At 41.2% G+C, this 15840-nt stretch overlaps 1 protein-coding gene across 1 annotated transcript in view; it reads left to right on the top strand.

The window, feature by feature from the left end:
• snx29 (sorting nexin 29) overlaps positions 1-15840 on the top strand; it is a 118481-nt gene that overhangs the window by 10543 nt on the left and 92098 nt on the right. Inside the window, 6 exon segments of the mRNA XM_061809412.1 lie at positions 50-155; positions 625-737; positions 1099-1201; positions 1354-1436; positions 3697-3760; positions 4272-4400. Coding sequence (XP_061665396.1) covers positions 50-155; positions 625-737; positions 1099-1201; positions 1354-1436; positions 3697-3760; positions 4272-4400 — 598 coding nt within the window.

Genomic DNA, 15840 nt, shown 5'->3' with positions numbered 1-15840 from the left:
TCACCCCATCATTCTCGTACGCCACCCATGCTTACGACTCCTCTGCCAGACAGGAAGAGCATAGATAACGAGGAGGATGAGGATGAAGAGGAGGATGAGGACGACAAATACAAACACAGAGCACGAATCCAGGAGGACGAGAGGAGCAATGACCAGTGAGTTGTTCTATCTATTTTCTCTCCCATTTATCTTCATTAGGGTTGCGGGTGAACGCCTGTTGCCGCTGAATTTGAGTGAGAGGTGTGGCACACCCTGGACTGGTTGCCAGGCAACCACAGGACACAGTTTGACAAGCAACCATTCATTTCTATGAACAATTTAGTTTCCAGTTAACTTCCCATACATATTTGTGAAATATGTTAGGAGGCAAGAGTAGCTGGAGAAACACTCCACAATCCAAAATCCACATAAAAAGGCTGGAGTTGAAAGTCTAAGGTTTGACATAAATGTGCGAACCATTACTTCACCATACTGCTATTGCTTTCACTCAAAAAGAAAACACGACATCTTGTACAAAGGCCAAATGCCAGTGTGTGACTTGGGAGCCGAGTGGGCCACACGATATTGATTGCGCCAAGAAAGATCACTCCCACCTTGACTGAGTTTGAAATGTTCTCTTTTAAGAGTGGTGGTGGGAAGTCTGTCTAGCGTGTCCACGTGGAGCCCCGTGCCGGTACTTATGGACCACAGGAGCTCGGACATCCTCATCCCCGTTAATGCCGCCACCCCACAGCCAGGTATTCTATAACATTGTACTGAACCATATATTAATCAAGGCAATGAGTCATATATCACCGATATTAAAAATAAGTCTATTTGAATTTACCGATAATAACATCCACTCTTCTGGGGATACAAACACTTACAAAAACCTTTTTGTTTGTCCTGACGTCTCCTTGCCAGAAGCTGAGCTGCACTGTTTGTTTACAAAGTTGGCGTGTGGCTATGTTGCTTATCCCTGAGCTTAATGTGGAATCCTTAATAATTTCATTTTATCTGGCTAGATTTGAACACAAATCAAGGAAAATTTGTGATAAGCCTTCACAGGCCATATTAAAAGACATGGAGGCCCAGGTTTTTACTGTCATTTCCATCTAGTTTCAGTCAACTCCGTAGAGGACGCTGCGTCCTTTCCTCCTCAATGTGAGTCATCAGCGGCAGTGGAAGACTGTGATAGCCACAGATCACGGCCACCTCTGAAGTAAGCTTCTGCTCTGCTGTATATAGGATGTGTTTTGGTGTAAAGACGGTTTTCATCACTTATTGTTATGCTCGTCATCCATCTGCTTCTCAGCTTCGCAAGTGAAAAGACTTTTGACATTCACAATACCGATGTGTTGGATGTTTTTCCAGTATGGAGTCCAGTCAGTTGGCGCTGTCTGCGCCGGTCAGTGGTACGCTGCCAACATCTGCTCTGCCAGAGTCCATGACAGTCGGTGAGTAGGACTCACCTCCCCTGCCCCCCAACCTCTTTCTGTCTGCTCTTGCTCATCCAGTCTCCCATTGGAAGCCAGCCTTTCAACAATAAAATCAGTGGCTACGTGGCATAAATGTATTCAAATGCTAGCACATTTAAGTACAGTAGTTTTCAGGAAATACAAAAAGACATTGTTCTACTGCCTGACAGTGAAGCATGTAACTTAAGTTTGAACTTTTTACTACTATTACTATTTCATTAGTAGGTTTCTAAGGAAATGCAGTCCCTTGTAATATATCAGTTTGTGAAAATGTCATCATTGAGGCACAAAGGGAAAATCTCACTCCACTATTTCCAAATTAGCATTTTATCCACCTGGTGGCACTGCTGGTCCAAAGAATAGGCATCAACTGCACAGGGGCCTATAAAGCATCTCTTTTGAAAGGAAATGTGAAGCAATACTAGTGAATGAAATTCACACCTTTTGTGGCAGCTGTAAGATTGTAGATGATGATGGTGAGGGGCGGAATCGAGGTCACTTGATGAGCTATATGTGAGGTCTGGGGTCCTTTAGCTGCCCAGTAGATTGGCATATTTGCGAAAGCTATGATGCTGACAGAGAGGAAGTGAGGTGTGTGTGTGTGTAGAGGAGGGCGAGTACCTTGCCTGTGATTACTGCAGTTGGACAACCGTCAGAACCATGAGTTGTCTTTACAAACCAGCCAGAGGAAAACAGAGAGAAAGAGAGGTTTTTTTGGACATCTAAACTGTTTAAAAATTGTTCTTGGTCAAAAGAACTCCATCTTCATCATTTTTTGTCATGTTTCAGGTGTCAACATGTTAGAATCTGTGTTCCAATCACACAATATACCAAGTTGTTTTTGTTGACCAAATAAAGGGAGAATAAGATCAATACATTTTGCCTTCCTGTTGATCATAATGCTATGATCAACACTCTCAAAGGCTTTTAATGTTTATTATTCTTGCATAGAATTATACTGCATTAAATTGAGTGCATCAGTATATTTGATGCCGTGCGCCCCCATGTGATATCTTAACAAGGATGTTCGAGTAATGCTGACATCGCTTGCTGCATGATTTAAAAAAAAAAAAAAAATAATAAAATAAACTAAAGAAAAACAGATGACCTGCGAGCCTAATGCAGACAAATGGTATAGAAAATGGAGGGGTAATCAACAATTTACCGGTACAGCTCAATAAATTACAAGACACTTTTTAGAGAGCAAATCCCTGCCCAATTTCTTCAGGAAAAAAAATAATTTTCATTGTTTAACTGTTTATGTAGCAGTGTAGTTTCTATTGATGATGAATTGCATGTCTATGACGCAAGTTGCTCTTTTTGTATTGAAGTATCTAACTAAATTAAGCTTTTGATGCCATTCCAATTGTACAGGGGATGAGACCAACCTCTCTGTTGTGTGACATCAAGGAAGTACTGCATTTGCTTGACGAAGTACTTCAGTTGCGTATTCTGTGCAAATGTTATTGGCCCATTTCTTTGTGTGCTTTCTGATCCACACTCCATTGTAAAGGACTGTTTTTTTTAAATATATGGACAAATGGAAGGATTTTTTTTTCCCCTCTCCCTCACACAAACACACTCATTGGCAATGTCATTTGTAAAATCCCTCTGTGAGGACCAAGTGTAGTCTGGCTCTACTCAAGTCCCTAATGGCTCGTCTGTGGCACCCGCTGTGAACGCGTGGTCGTACTAAAGGTCACTTTTATTTCCGTCTCGATGATGTGGAGCTCTATAGATGCTCCCCACGTCCATTTTTTTTTCTTGTGCTCGTTACCACACACCACCTCCTCCTCCTCCTCAGACTCCTCATGCCAAACTCAGCACTTAGACCCAAGGCTGCAAGGAGAACTACTTTTATCTGGGGCGAAATAGACACGCTATATCTGTTATGAGAACAGGCTAGTGGCCTTTGTAAATTCTAGCATCCAAAAACAACAGGGTACTTAATGTCATGTCACATAGTTATTTTTGGACTTTCTGAACTGTTTTTAGTTGAACCCCACAGAACATGTTTAAATTGTTAGGGAAGAAGCAAATTTGTACTATATTTGTATATTATGTTGACATTGACAAAAAGGCATTCTCTGACAGAAAAATGCATGACGATTTTCTGCCCTTTATGTCAATAGTTGCTGCTCGTGCCTCTGGAACTGAAGGCATTTGTTTTGTTTAACTTTGCAATGCATCTGTTGTAAATCTAAAATTTCCAAGCTCTCAGTTTATGGTGTCTTTCCAGTGGAGCTGCGACAGGCCATTGTTGCCATGATGAACAGGAAGGACGAGCTGGAAGAACAAAATGGGTATGTTGGAGTATACAGCCTCCTTATCTGCTGCTTCCAAAGCCAAACGTGCATTAGTACGCTCACATACACAAGCACAGTGAAAGCAATTGGATGACCTTTCCGTTTAATATGGTACTTTTTATCATGCGAGTGATGGATTTTCATGTTGACTTAGCCGTAGACTGATTTTTTTTTTTTTTTTTTTTTGTTACGAACAAGTCTAGTTTAGTAGGATTTACTATGAATTAATATCTGCCACAGAAAAACATCTAAACAATGTTCATCTGTTGTATAGTTTTTTTTGCTCTGTGAACTGATTGATGTGGGCATTTTTCTCTCTGAGGGAGGAAAGTTGTAATGTAATTACTGTGGTGAACATGAGTAGATGAGTATTCGGCCACCTGGCCTTTATGCCAACTGAATCCAAACACTGTACTGCTGTATAATGTGTGGCGGCAAACTGCTCCTGTGCGCATGTGTGTTTCTTTTCCCCACATGACACGCAAGGTGCACTTGGTGTATTTGGCAGGTCTCTTCGTAGTCTGCTGGATGGGGAAATGGAGCATTCAGCAGGTCTCAGGCAAGAGATTGAGGTGCTGAAAAAAAGGCTGGCTGAACTGGAAGAAAGGCACACAGCAAAGGTCCAGGCACTAGCCAGGTAACAGATGAGTAGAAAAGATAACTAGACCAATAAATCTTTATTACAGGGTTTGTATCAAATACTTTAGTTTTGATTCACATAGTCAATACAGATCAATTATCCAATAAAGTCTCACTAGCCTCACCACCAAATTATATGGCTAAGTGTCTCTGAGCAAACAGTTCCAACACCCCTGATGTTATGTCAAAGCCAATATCAAAAGTCTCAACACCCCTGATCAAATGCCAGGTTTTTGTGGTTTACTGTCAAGCAAAGTATCAAACAAAAAAAATAAATTTTAACACAGTAGACGAGGGAATGAATCGAGCTAACCAATAGCATGTATGTTGTGGTGGTGTACAAGTGTCCTTGAAAAAGATAACAAACCTCCAGGTAGTCCTGATGTTGTGTCATTGGTCGGGGAATGAGGACAGTGTAAAAGCATTTTGAGTACCTTGAAAGTCGAAAAGCGCTCCACAAATGAAAACCCATTTATCATTTATAACGCATTAGAAGGGATGTTTAAAGACAAATGGTGTACAAACGCGGGGAAATACAAAAAAAAATTATTTATCTTTTGCGAAAAAAGATACCACTGTATTTTCTGGACAACAAGCCACTACTTTCTTCAATCAATGTGAACTCTGTGGCATATATAACGAAGCGGTGAAAATAGTTTTCTGTGGCTACCAGCTATGAGTTTCAAAGTACAAAAACTTGTTCGAACAAAATGGTTAAAACGTGGACGTTCCCTCCAACGCAGTTGGGTTTGGGCATGCGCAGGTGCTTCCAATGTTTCAGCACGTGTAGAAGAGGAATCTACCTCAATTGGCCCCAGAAGACGACGAAGCTACCTCTAGCACGTGTAGAAGGAGACAGTGCTAGTTTTTGGTTCCCTCAAAGCAGGATGCAGCACGACAACCACAAAAGCAAAATATTTTCAATTTATTGAAAATCTTTCACAAAAATTGGCCGCATATGAAGGTCTTCCTTTTCTGAGGTCTTCCAGTGGATCTACTACATATTTTTTTGAAGGATTCCAGCGAGCCATTTTAGTGGACAATTATATGCATTCAGTTCAAGGTTTCATATATTGTATTTTTTCAATTTGTTAAAAATGTTTCCATTACTAGGAGTTCAAAATTTGAGTCACATAGACTTATTGATATAATTCATTTGATTGTGGTCCATATTCCAAAGATCCTTTTATGAAATTGTAATACGACAGTACCAACTTTTGACCAGACTTTCTGATTGTAATATAAAAATTCGCACCTCATCCTAAAGTAGTTGCCCTTTTGAAACAAAACAAGCTTTAATGCAATTACTTCCTTCCACTACCATCCACCCACTTGAAGCACCTTAAGGCCTTTCCCTCTGCATTTCAAACACAGTTCCAGTGATTTCAAGCAAATGAATCACTCGCTGAATGTTACATCAGTTGAAGAAACCAAAGATCATAGCTACCTATCTATAAAGACACACATACTTTTCCTCTTCCGGTCCTTTAAGATTCACACCTCATGATTTTTAAATAGGCCTCAAACTTAAATTTGTCATTTTGCCGTATGATGTATGCAGCCCTATGGGGGCACAAACCAGTGCGATCTGTAGGCCCGTCCCAAGCCCAGATAAATGCAGAGGGTTGCGTCAGGAAGGGCATCCAGCGTAAAAACTGTGCCAAACAAATATGAGCGTTCATCTAAAGAATCCCATACCGGATCGGTCGTGGCCCGGGTTAACAACGCCCGCCCCCGGCACTGCTAACCTGCAGGGCGTCGGTGGAAATTCAGCTACTGTGGGTCGAAGACAAAGAAGAGGAGGAAACCGGATCCATCGTCAGAAGAAAAAGAGGAATGCACAGAGCCTACAACTGAGTGTAGGGACTTTGAATGTTGGGACTATGACAGGAAAAGCTCAGGAGTTGGTTGACATGATGATTAGGAGAAAGGTTGATATTCTGTTCATCCAAGAGAGCAGGTGGAAAGGTAGTAAGGCTAGAAGTTTGGGAGCAGGGTTTAAATTATTCTACCACGAAGTAGATGGGAAGAGAAATGGAGTAGGGGTTATTTTAAAGGAAGAGCTGGCTAAGAATGTCTTGGAGGTGAAAAGAGTATCAGATCGAGTGATGAGACTAAAATTTGAAATTGAGGGTGTTATGTATAATGTGGTTAGCGGCTATGCACCACAGGTAGGATGTGACCTAGAGTTGAAAGAGAAATTCTGGAAGGAACTAGATGAAGTAGTTCTGAGCATCCCAGACAGCGAGAGAGTTGTGATTGGTGCAGATTGTAATGGACATATTGGTAAAGGAAACAGGGGCGATGAAGAAGTGATGGGTAAGTACGGCATCCAGGAAAGGAACTTTGGGGCACAGATGGTGGTGGACTTTGCAAAAAGGATGGAGATGGCTGTAGTGAACACTTATTTCCAGAAGAGGGAGGAACATATAGTGACCTACAAGAGCGGCGGTAGAAGCACGCAGGTGGATTATATTTTGTGCAGACGATGTAATCTGAAGGAGGTTACTGACTGTAAAGTAGTGGTAGGGGAGAGTGTAGCTCGACAGCATAGGATGGTAGTGTGTAGGATGACTCTGGTGGTGGGTAGGAAGATTAAGAAGACAAAGGTAGAGCAGAGAACCATGTGGTGGAATCTGAGAAAGGAAGAATGTTGTGCGGCCTTTCGGAAAGAGGTAAGACAGGCTCTCGATGGAAAGCAGAAGAAGCTCCCGGAAGACTGGACAACGACAGCCAAGGTAATCAGAGAGACAGGCAGGAGAGTACTTGGTGTGTCTTTTGGTAGGAAAGGGGAGAAGGAGACTTGGTGGTGGAACCCCAAAATACAGGGAGTCATACAAGGAAAGAGATAAGTGAAAAAGAAGTGGGATACTGAGAGGACTGAGGATAGGCGAAAGGAGTATATCGAGATGCGACGTAGGCCAAAGGTAGAGGTGGCAAAGGCTAAACAAGAGGCATATGAAGACATGTACACCAGGTTAGACATGAAAGAAGGAGAAAAGGATCTCTACAGGTTGGCCAGACAGAGGGATAGAGATGGGAAGGATGTGCAGCAGGTAAGGGTGATTAAGGATAGAGATGGAAATCTGTTGACTGGTGGCGGTAGTGTGCTAAATAGATGGAAAGAATACTTTGAGAAGTTAATGAATGAAGAAAATGAGAGAGAAGGAAGAGTTGAAGAGGCAAGTGTGAAGGACCAGGAAGTGGCAATGATTACCAAGGGGGAAGTCAGAAAGGCACTACAAAGTATGAAAAATCGAAAGGCAGTTGGTCCTGATGACATACCGGTAGAGGTATGGAAGCAATTTGGAGAGATGGCTGTGGAATTTTTGACCAACTTATTCAACAGAATACTAGCGGGCGAAAAGATGCCTGAAGAATGGAGGAAAAGTGTTCTAGTTCCCATTTTTAAGAACAAAGGGGATGTTCAGAGTTGTGGGAGCTATCGAGGAATAAAGTTGATGAGCCACACAATGAAGTTATGGGAAAGAGTAGTGGAGGCTAGACTCAGGACAGAAGTAAGTATCTGCGAGCAACAGTATGGTTTCATGCCTAGAAAGAGTACCACAGATGCATTATTTGCCTTAAGGATGCTCGTGGAAAAGTACAGAGAAGGTCAGAAGGAGCTACATTGTGTCTTTGTGGATCTAGAGAAGGCCTATGACAGAGTACCAAGAGAGGAACTGTGGTACTGCATGCGTAAGTCTGGTGTGGCAGAGAAGTATGTTAAAATAGTACAGGACATGTATGATTGCAGCAGAACAATGGTGAGGTGTGCCTTAGGTGTGACAGAGGAATTTAAGGTGGAGGTGGGACTGCATCAGGGATCAGCTCTGAGCCCCTTCCTGTTTGCAGTGGTAATGGATAGGCTGACAGATGAGGTTAGACTGGAATCCCCTTGGACCATGATGTTCGCAGATGATATTGTGATATGCAGTGAAAGCAGGGAGCACGCAGAGGAACAATTGGAAAGATGGAGACATGCACTGGAAAGGAGAGGAATGAAGATTAGCCGAAGTAAAACAGAATATATGTGCGTGAATGAGAAAAGTGGAGGGGGAAGAGTGAGGCTACAGCGAGAAGAGATGGCGAGGGTGGACGACTTCAAATATTTAGGGTCAACAATCCAGAGCAATGGTGAGTGTGGTAAGGAAGTGAAGAAATGGGTCCAAGCAGGTTGGAACAGCTGGCGAAAGGTGTCTGGTGTGTTATGTGACAGAAGAGTCTCTGCTAGGATGGAGGGCAAAGTTTACAAAACAGTGGTGAGGGCGGCCATGATGTACGGATTAGAGACAGTGGCACTGAAGAAACAACAGGAAGCAGAACTGGAGGTGGCAGAAATGAAGATGCTGAGGTTCACGCTCGGAGTGACCAGGTTGGATAGGATTAGAAATCAGCTCATTAGAAGGACACTCAAAGTTGGATGTTTTGGAGACAAGGTAAGAGAGAGCAGACTTCGATGGTTTGGACATGTCAAGAGGCGAGAGAGTGAGTATATTGGTAGAAGGGTACCGAGGATGGAGCTGCCAGGCAAAAGAGCGAGAGGAAGACCAAAGAAAAGGTTGGATGTGGTGAAGGAAGACATGAGGACTGTGGGTGTTAGGAAGTTGCACGAGATAGGCTTAGATGGAAAATGATGACATGCTGTGGCGACCCCTAACGGGACAAGCCGAAAGGAAAAGAAGAAGAAGAAGCCGTAAGATGTATTTGCTACATCTTGGAGTTTTGGAGGGCTTTCCCATCCGAGCTACCGGTAATTTAGTATTAAAAATTAGGGAGCAGTGAGTGAGTGGTTAGCACGTCTGCCTCACAGCTGTGAGATTGGGGGTTGGACTCTCAGCTTCACTTTTTTAGGATCATTTAAGACTTTCCCATTAGTGTGAATGTTTGTCTTACAGTGGGTTGGATTGGCTGCCGACAAGTCCAATGTGTACCCAGCTCCACCTCATCTTTGACTAATGAAAGTATAGCTAATGAATGATTGGATGGAACGTTGACTGTTTTCCCGATAATTGATCAAGGAATTTATATACTTTCTGTGAAAGTGCAACCTAGGGTATAAATTGGGGTTAAATTGAACTAGACAACTTATCATAGTTTTTCAATAAACAACCATTGCCTGCTGGAATAGATCTTTGATAGTGACCACCTGGTTGTGTAATCCGTTCAACTACGATTATTTGCGTTGGGCCCAAAAGTCTTAAACTTTGGATTATCCAAAGTCTCGGCATGTTTGTTTTCACTCAGTGGGATGAGTGTATCAATGAGAATTGATTGTCATTGTGTTATCAGTGAAGGTAATCACGCCGCAAATGTTGGTTCCTTTTGTATCTTGATGCTTTATGATCATTGGTCCCACCATGTGTGGTGCTTGTACATTACACTTTTATTTCAAATCTGCTCCCTGCTGTTGTCTTATGATCAAAAAGTGGCCCAAACCCAGTTGCTTTGTCTTACACCACCAGGTCATTGATTTGTTGCCACATGGGGTAGCTTAGTTGTCGAACTTGCTCATTGGATAAGCTGCTAAGACCTTCAGTAACATGGCTTCAGTCAATAGAGAAGGTGTTTGAGACAAAGATGTGAAAGGGCTTCCATTGGAAGGCTAAAATTACACTCCACAATATAGGTGGAGTAGAAATTGGAGAGAGTTTGATATCCAAATATTTTGCCAATACATTAGTAGTACTAGGATACCATAACTGAATAAAAATCAACTTCATTTCTTTGCCACATAACATTAAAAAAATCACACCCCCACCAGTCTGTTCTTTGTCTTTTTAAGTTCATGTTGATGAAAGCACTGTATTCATATTTTTTTTAAAATGAAGGTAGAACAATTCACATTTTAATGTTGATATACACGCATGCAGTCAAATTTGTTTTGGTGATCCTTTTTATTGTTACCGATCAGCCTAAAACTTTTATTACAATGTTTATTTAATAAATCAAATCAAGGATCCCAAGATCTGTATCATAGTAACATGCTTGTACTTCGTTCATCACTTTTTAACTGATTCTTCACACCCATTCTTTTGTTTGCCAGCTAACTTCTCATGATAATTTTACACTTTCCACCCGTGGCGGTAATGACAAAATTATTTTCCTCCAAGACGGCAGCCAGTATGATGCACAAATCTAAACCTGAGGTCGTAATTGGTTTTGTGCACTTGTCAACCTCTTGGTGTTAACCCTCGAGTCAGGGTCCCGCTGTTAACCTCACGATGACAAACATTAATCGAAAACTGCTGTTTCAAAGGGATGCAAGAGTCCATTTCATGTTCAAAATTTGAATCATTTGTGACCTTGTCCCATTACTAGCAAAGTAATGTCCATGTTATCATGATTGTCCTTCATGAAAAATGCTGTGCAATCGAGGGAAGATCTTAATGAAACTTGGCTACACTTACTTTGCAGGTCCAAGTTAACCCCACAGTAAAACAGCGGCTGGTAGTGGCAATCATTTACTGATTTATCGATCAACACACGGCCAATGTATGCTTTCACACTAATTTAAAATAGACATTTTTAAATATTTGTAGGGGACATAAATCACCTGTAAACCGTACAGAGAGTGGGTGTTGATTGTATATCTGTACATTTACGCTGTACATCTATGCTGCCTTTGCATTGGAAGATATCTAATATGAGATTTTTATACACATTTGGATGAGCCTGATTCCGATCTGAAGATGCATTTTTTTATTTGTGGCCATTAGACCTATACAAACATAACATACTGGTGACACTTAAACCACTCAGTCCAGCAGCCAATTAGTTTCAGCTATCTCCCGTGATACATCATCTCCAAATTTGATATGGTAAAGTCAAGTCTGACTACTGTATGTTACACTATCAGTATTGAGCCAGCTGAAACCACGAGCTCAGCGGTTTTGAGAGGACTGTGCATCAGCTTTTAAATATGCGATGATTATCACATTCGCACTGCACAATTTAATGGAGTGGAAATAACAGGCAAGGTGGAGATGGCCTTTGGCCTGCCTCGCTCTAGCTGCAGGTGACTGTGAAATGCAATGTGCATCTCAGACTCACAAATCCTATTCTGTCGTCAGCGGCTAAATCTCAAGTGCTGCTTTTCCTCCTCAACCAAATCTGTCTCAATCAATAGTGGCTATAAATACCACCAAAGGAGCAGCTAGCCACTGAATAGGGGCTGGAAGCTGTCAGTATCATTCAGGGAAAGAGGCTATTGGCACTGTTTGCGACTCCATGTATTCCACAAGCTCCTGTGATTCTTTCACTAATGGTAAAGATGCTGAGCATTGCCAAAGATGCTGAAATATTTTTAATATGTATCATTTACTCAAACAATACTGACTGACTTTGAGAAGAGCTGCCATTGGAATTGACCCCTCTGTACAGGGCACTTAACCACGCCTCCTGAAGTGACGTCACGCCACGTGCGCTGACGTCAGACAAACAATTAGGAAAAATATCGGGGCAGCAAGAAAGGAATAGAGCGAAACTGTGCGATTTATCGGCTGATTTCTCACTCGCATTCTTAGCTAACAGTGAAATATCGTTGAAAAGCAGACAGTAGGGTTCAAGTATTTCAGAGAGGCGTATTTCATTGGTATTTACATGCATATCGACGGAGAAACCATTGATATTAGCGCAAGATTTTTCCAGAGTCAGAGGAACACCGAGAAGCCACATAATATATTAGTTTCCTATTTTCGTGTTACCTATCACACTTGTGTGCAGAATCTGTATGTGTATCTGTATAGCCGTTTGTGAACCGCCGTATGAAGGAAAAGAAGGCGAGGCTTGATTTACGAGTTGTTTCTCTCGTTTTCTTTGTGTAACCTCACGCGCTCCCCTCAATAATTATTCTTGAATTAGTGCCGAACCTATGTAAGTCCCGACTGAGAACGACAATCACTACTTTAGTATCCTCAAACATCCTTCCTTCAGTCTTGGTGTCTTGGTGCACGTCGAAGGCTTTTAGGACTGCTAGTTCGGTTTAGCTTAGCTAATTAGCCGCGAACAATGGGACACGTTTGTGCAGTCAGATCATCGCAAAATATCGCTCAACACAGATCAAGTGTGACAATCATTCACACATAGCTATATTATGCAAGCGAAGAACTGCTAATTCATTTATATGAGACATGTATTGAAAATCAAATTTAGGGTTTACCTTCGTGCAAACATATCTGTTCCGGTTGATGGATTCAGTTTATCATGCGGTCTTCCTCAAAATTTTATCCATCAAAGACATTTTTTGTACTCTGTCTTCTGTTCCGGTTGATTTTAGATGGATTCAGTTGATGATGCGGTCTTACACAAAGTTTGATCCATCAAAGACATTTTTCTTACTGGGTCTTCGGTTTTGGAAAGGGTACGAATTGAACTCCACCAACTAGCCTTTCAGGATACCTCTCGTCACGATTATAAAGTCCGTGACTAGACCTCCTAACCATTCTATTGTTAAAGAACCCAAATACGCGATAAAACGCCAACAGAAGCTATACTGGACCATCCAGCCAGCGTTGTCTGAGATTTGAGTCCGAGATTATGCAGATCTCTGGCCTCTAATTGGTCAGTGACGCGGATTGCGCAACATCCACGGAGGGGTCAATTGTATGAGAATTGTTGGAAATGGACTAATTCTCCAGCAACTTTAAAAACATACCGCCTCTAATGCCGACCAAACTGGTTCTAAACGTGTCTGCCGGACTTTCTTGACTGAAAAATCACGAGGTGCCAGATGATGGATGTTTCACTGCAGTCCTGTGGGTGGTGGTAATGTTAATTACAAACTGGGTACCGCGAGATGGGCTTTTAGCTAAATTTCATTGATGCCCCTTGGAAAAAATGTATGCTAAAATAATTCCTTCACCAGTTGAGTGCTCTCTGTTTTTCCTCAATTGCTTCAAGATGCCAATGATGCAGAATCAAAATGACCTAACGTAGCTCTTTCAGTCAACCAAACTAATTAATATGCCAATCTCTAGAGCAACCTACGAACAACAACCTTTTTTCAAAGCACACCTCATCTTCTGGATCCTTTGGGGCAGTTCCCCAGGTTTCCACCAAATCTTAATAGGTCTCGTCATTGGACGTTTTACCTAATATTACCAGCTAATTTACCGGTTACGTAATCAACAAATGATGATCAAACTTAAAGCTTCAACCAATGTCTCCATCCATGTAATCATTATCAGTGTCGCTTCTTCCCAATCAATCCCCACGCACCCATGGGGCCGATATAGAGCTCGTGCACCTACGTCATCAAATCGCATCACTGGCCGGAAGTGCTGGTCAAACAAAGCATTCTTCAATGCTAAGTTGGTTGGAGACGGCACGAAAATACGTCTTATAGCACGATGCCCAGAGTTTTGTCCGATACTGTTAAACATTTAGAAGGTGATAATAAACTAAGGTATGTGGAAAAATTAGAGACACTTGGCATAGAGGACTCATATTTAATGCCGAATTCAATGTTTTCACTGATAAGAAATTGGACTATTAACCCGCTTCCGCTTGTCTTGGACAAGTGGATCTACACATCTATCTGGTGAGTAAGTCGTGGAGTTTTACACGGAAGAGTTTGAAAGCGTAGAAAAGTCTGGATGCATACAAATACTTCTTTGCTGGATCTGTTCTCAATCAAGAATAAATCCCACATAGTGATGGCCCACTCAGATTTTTTTTCAATACAAATACCAATAAATAAATGACCCCTAGTTTTACACAAACTCGCGTTAATTAACTATGACTGGGGGAAAAAAAAAACATGTACATGGAAGGATGTTGCGGCCACACGAACTTCGGTAAACCTCTCTGTGACAAACTTAAAAAAAATATATATATATACATTGTTCTCAAATGAGTTCAATGTGTATTTAAAAAAAGAAAATAAACCACTGGGCTAGGCTTCACCCCCCGTACACGGAAGCGTGTTGCGGCCACAGGTTACCCGACGTAAACCTCTCTGCAACAGATGGTTTATTTATTTATTTTTAATATGCATTGTTCTCCAATGCGTATTTAAAATAAATAAATAAATAAATAAAACATCTGTTGCAGAGAAGTTTACCGAAGATTGTGTGGCCGCAACATGCTTCAAATACGTTGGAGAAGACTACCTGTTGTGCTTTTTTTTTTTTTTTATTTTTTTTTTTAAACGCATTGTTCTCAAATGAGCCAACATGGCATTATAAATACTTCTTGGAAATTTTGAGATTCAGAAGAATAATTCCTACCTTAAATGAAGTGATCGCTACACAGGCGTGTGCGTATTTTGGTTGGGCAGCATTTATCACGTTTAAACTGCCAGAATCCATTGATATTTTCTGGTCTGTTCAGCTGATATTCTATAGAATGACCTCTTTGAATATCTGTCTTGTCTGTTGTAACAACCAACAGCACAACAAGTCACGGGTATTGTGAATATTCTGCTCCGATTCAATGTCCTCCACACTGTCGAGCAGCTCTTTTTGACCGGCATTATGCCGTTGTGAAAATGGTGACATCACGTGGATGAGTTCTATTGATGGAGATTGGTGTCGTCAGCCTCTGTGAAAATTTAATTCAAATCAACACCACCAGTTCCAAGACCAAGACGAACTACAGTTGAGCGTTTTCTTATAAGCACAAACAAAGCTTGTGAAGAGTGTTAATTGTAGGATAAAGACCTTAATTTGGTTTCTTCTTTCTGTAGCTAACTTAAAACAAAAAAAAATCAGAACATGGAAGAAGGAATCAGCATGAATAGGATTACATCAGGGAAAGCAATTAATATTTACCTTGGATTTATCATAAATATTGTCTAGAGATTTACAACTACGCATATCCTTCATGTCCTGAAGCTTTTCTTTCCAAAATCTGAGAACTAATTTCGCACTGGGACCCAAGTTTCAATTCTATGTGACATTGCCTTGAAAGATTAAATACCATATGAAAGCTTTATGATATGTGTACACGTCATTCATACAAGGAAAAAAAAAACACGGGAAGAATAAATCATCTCTGCGGGACCTAACGTCAGAACTGTAAATTCACTCAGTCACTTTGTAGAATTTATAAAGAGTATTTTCAGATGAAAATGGAAAAGAAAAACAACCTGAAGTAGCTAGTAAATTCTCATAAAAATGGTCATAGTCTCAATAGTTTAATTATTTGCAGTTATACAAAGACATTGGAACTTCAAAGGTCAAACCCAGTACATTCTAATTTATCGTCACGCAGCTTTATGTGTGTATATTTCTACATAAAAAAATATTCGGTGTATTTCTAAATCCTACAACCTCAGGGACATACCATTTAGTGGTTCCTCTGTGTATGGGTGGCAGAAAGCATGAAGGTTGCCAGAGACCGAATTCAGCAGACCTTCTGTTGGCTCTGCTGCTCAAATTACAAGTTACGCACACTGAGATTTGATATATAGGTGAACTATTACTCACACATGCACC

This window comes from Syngnathoides biaculeatus, chromosome 22, assembly GCF_019802595.1.
Source record: "Syngnathoides biaculeatus isolate LvHL_M chromosome 22, ASM1980259v1, whole genome shotgun sequence".
NCBI classification, from domain to species: Eukaryota; Metazoa; Chordata; class Actinopteri; order Syngnathiformes; family Syngnathidae; genus Syngnathoides; species Syngnathoides biaculeatus.
Note: the sequence above shows the minus strand (reverse complement) of the source record. Positions and strands in the feature narration are given on the sequence as shown.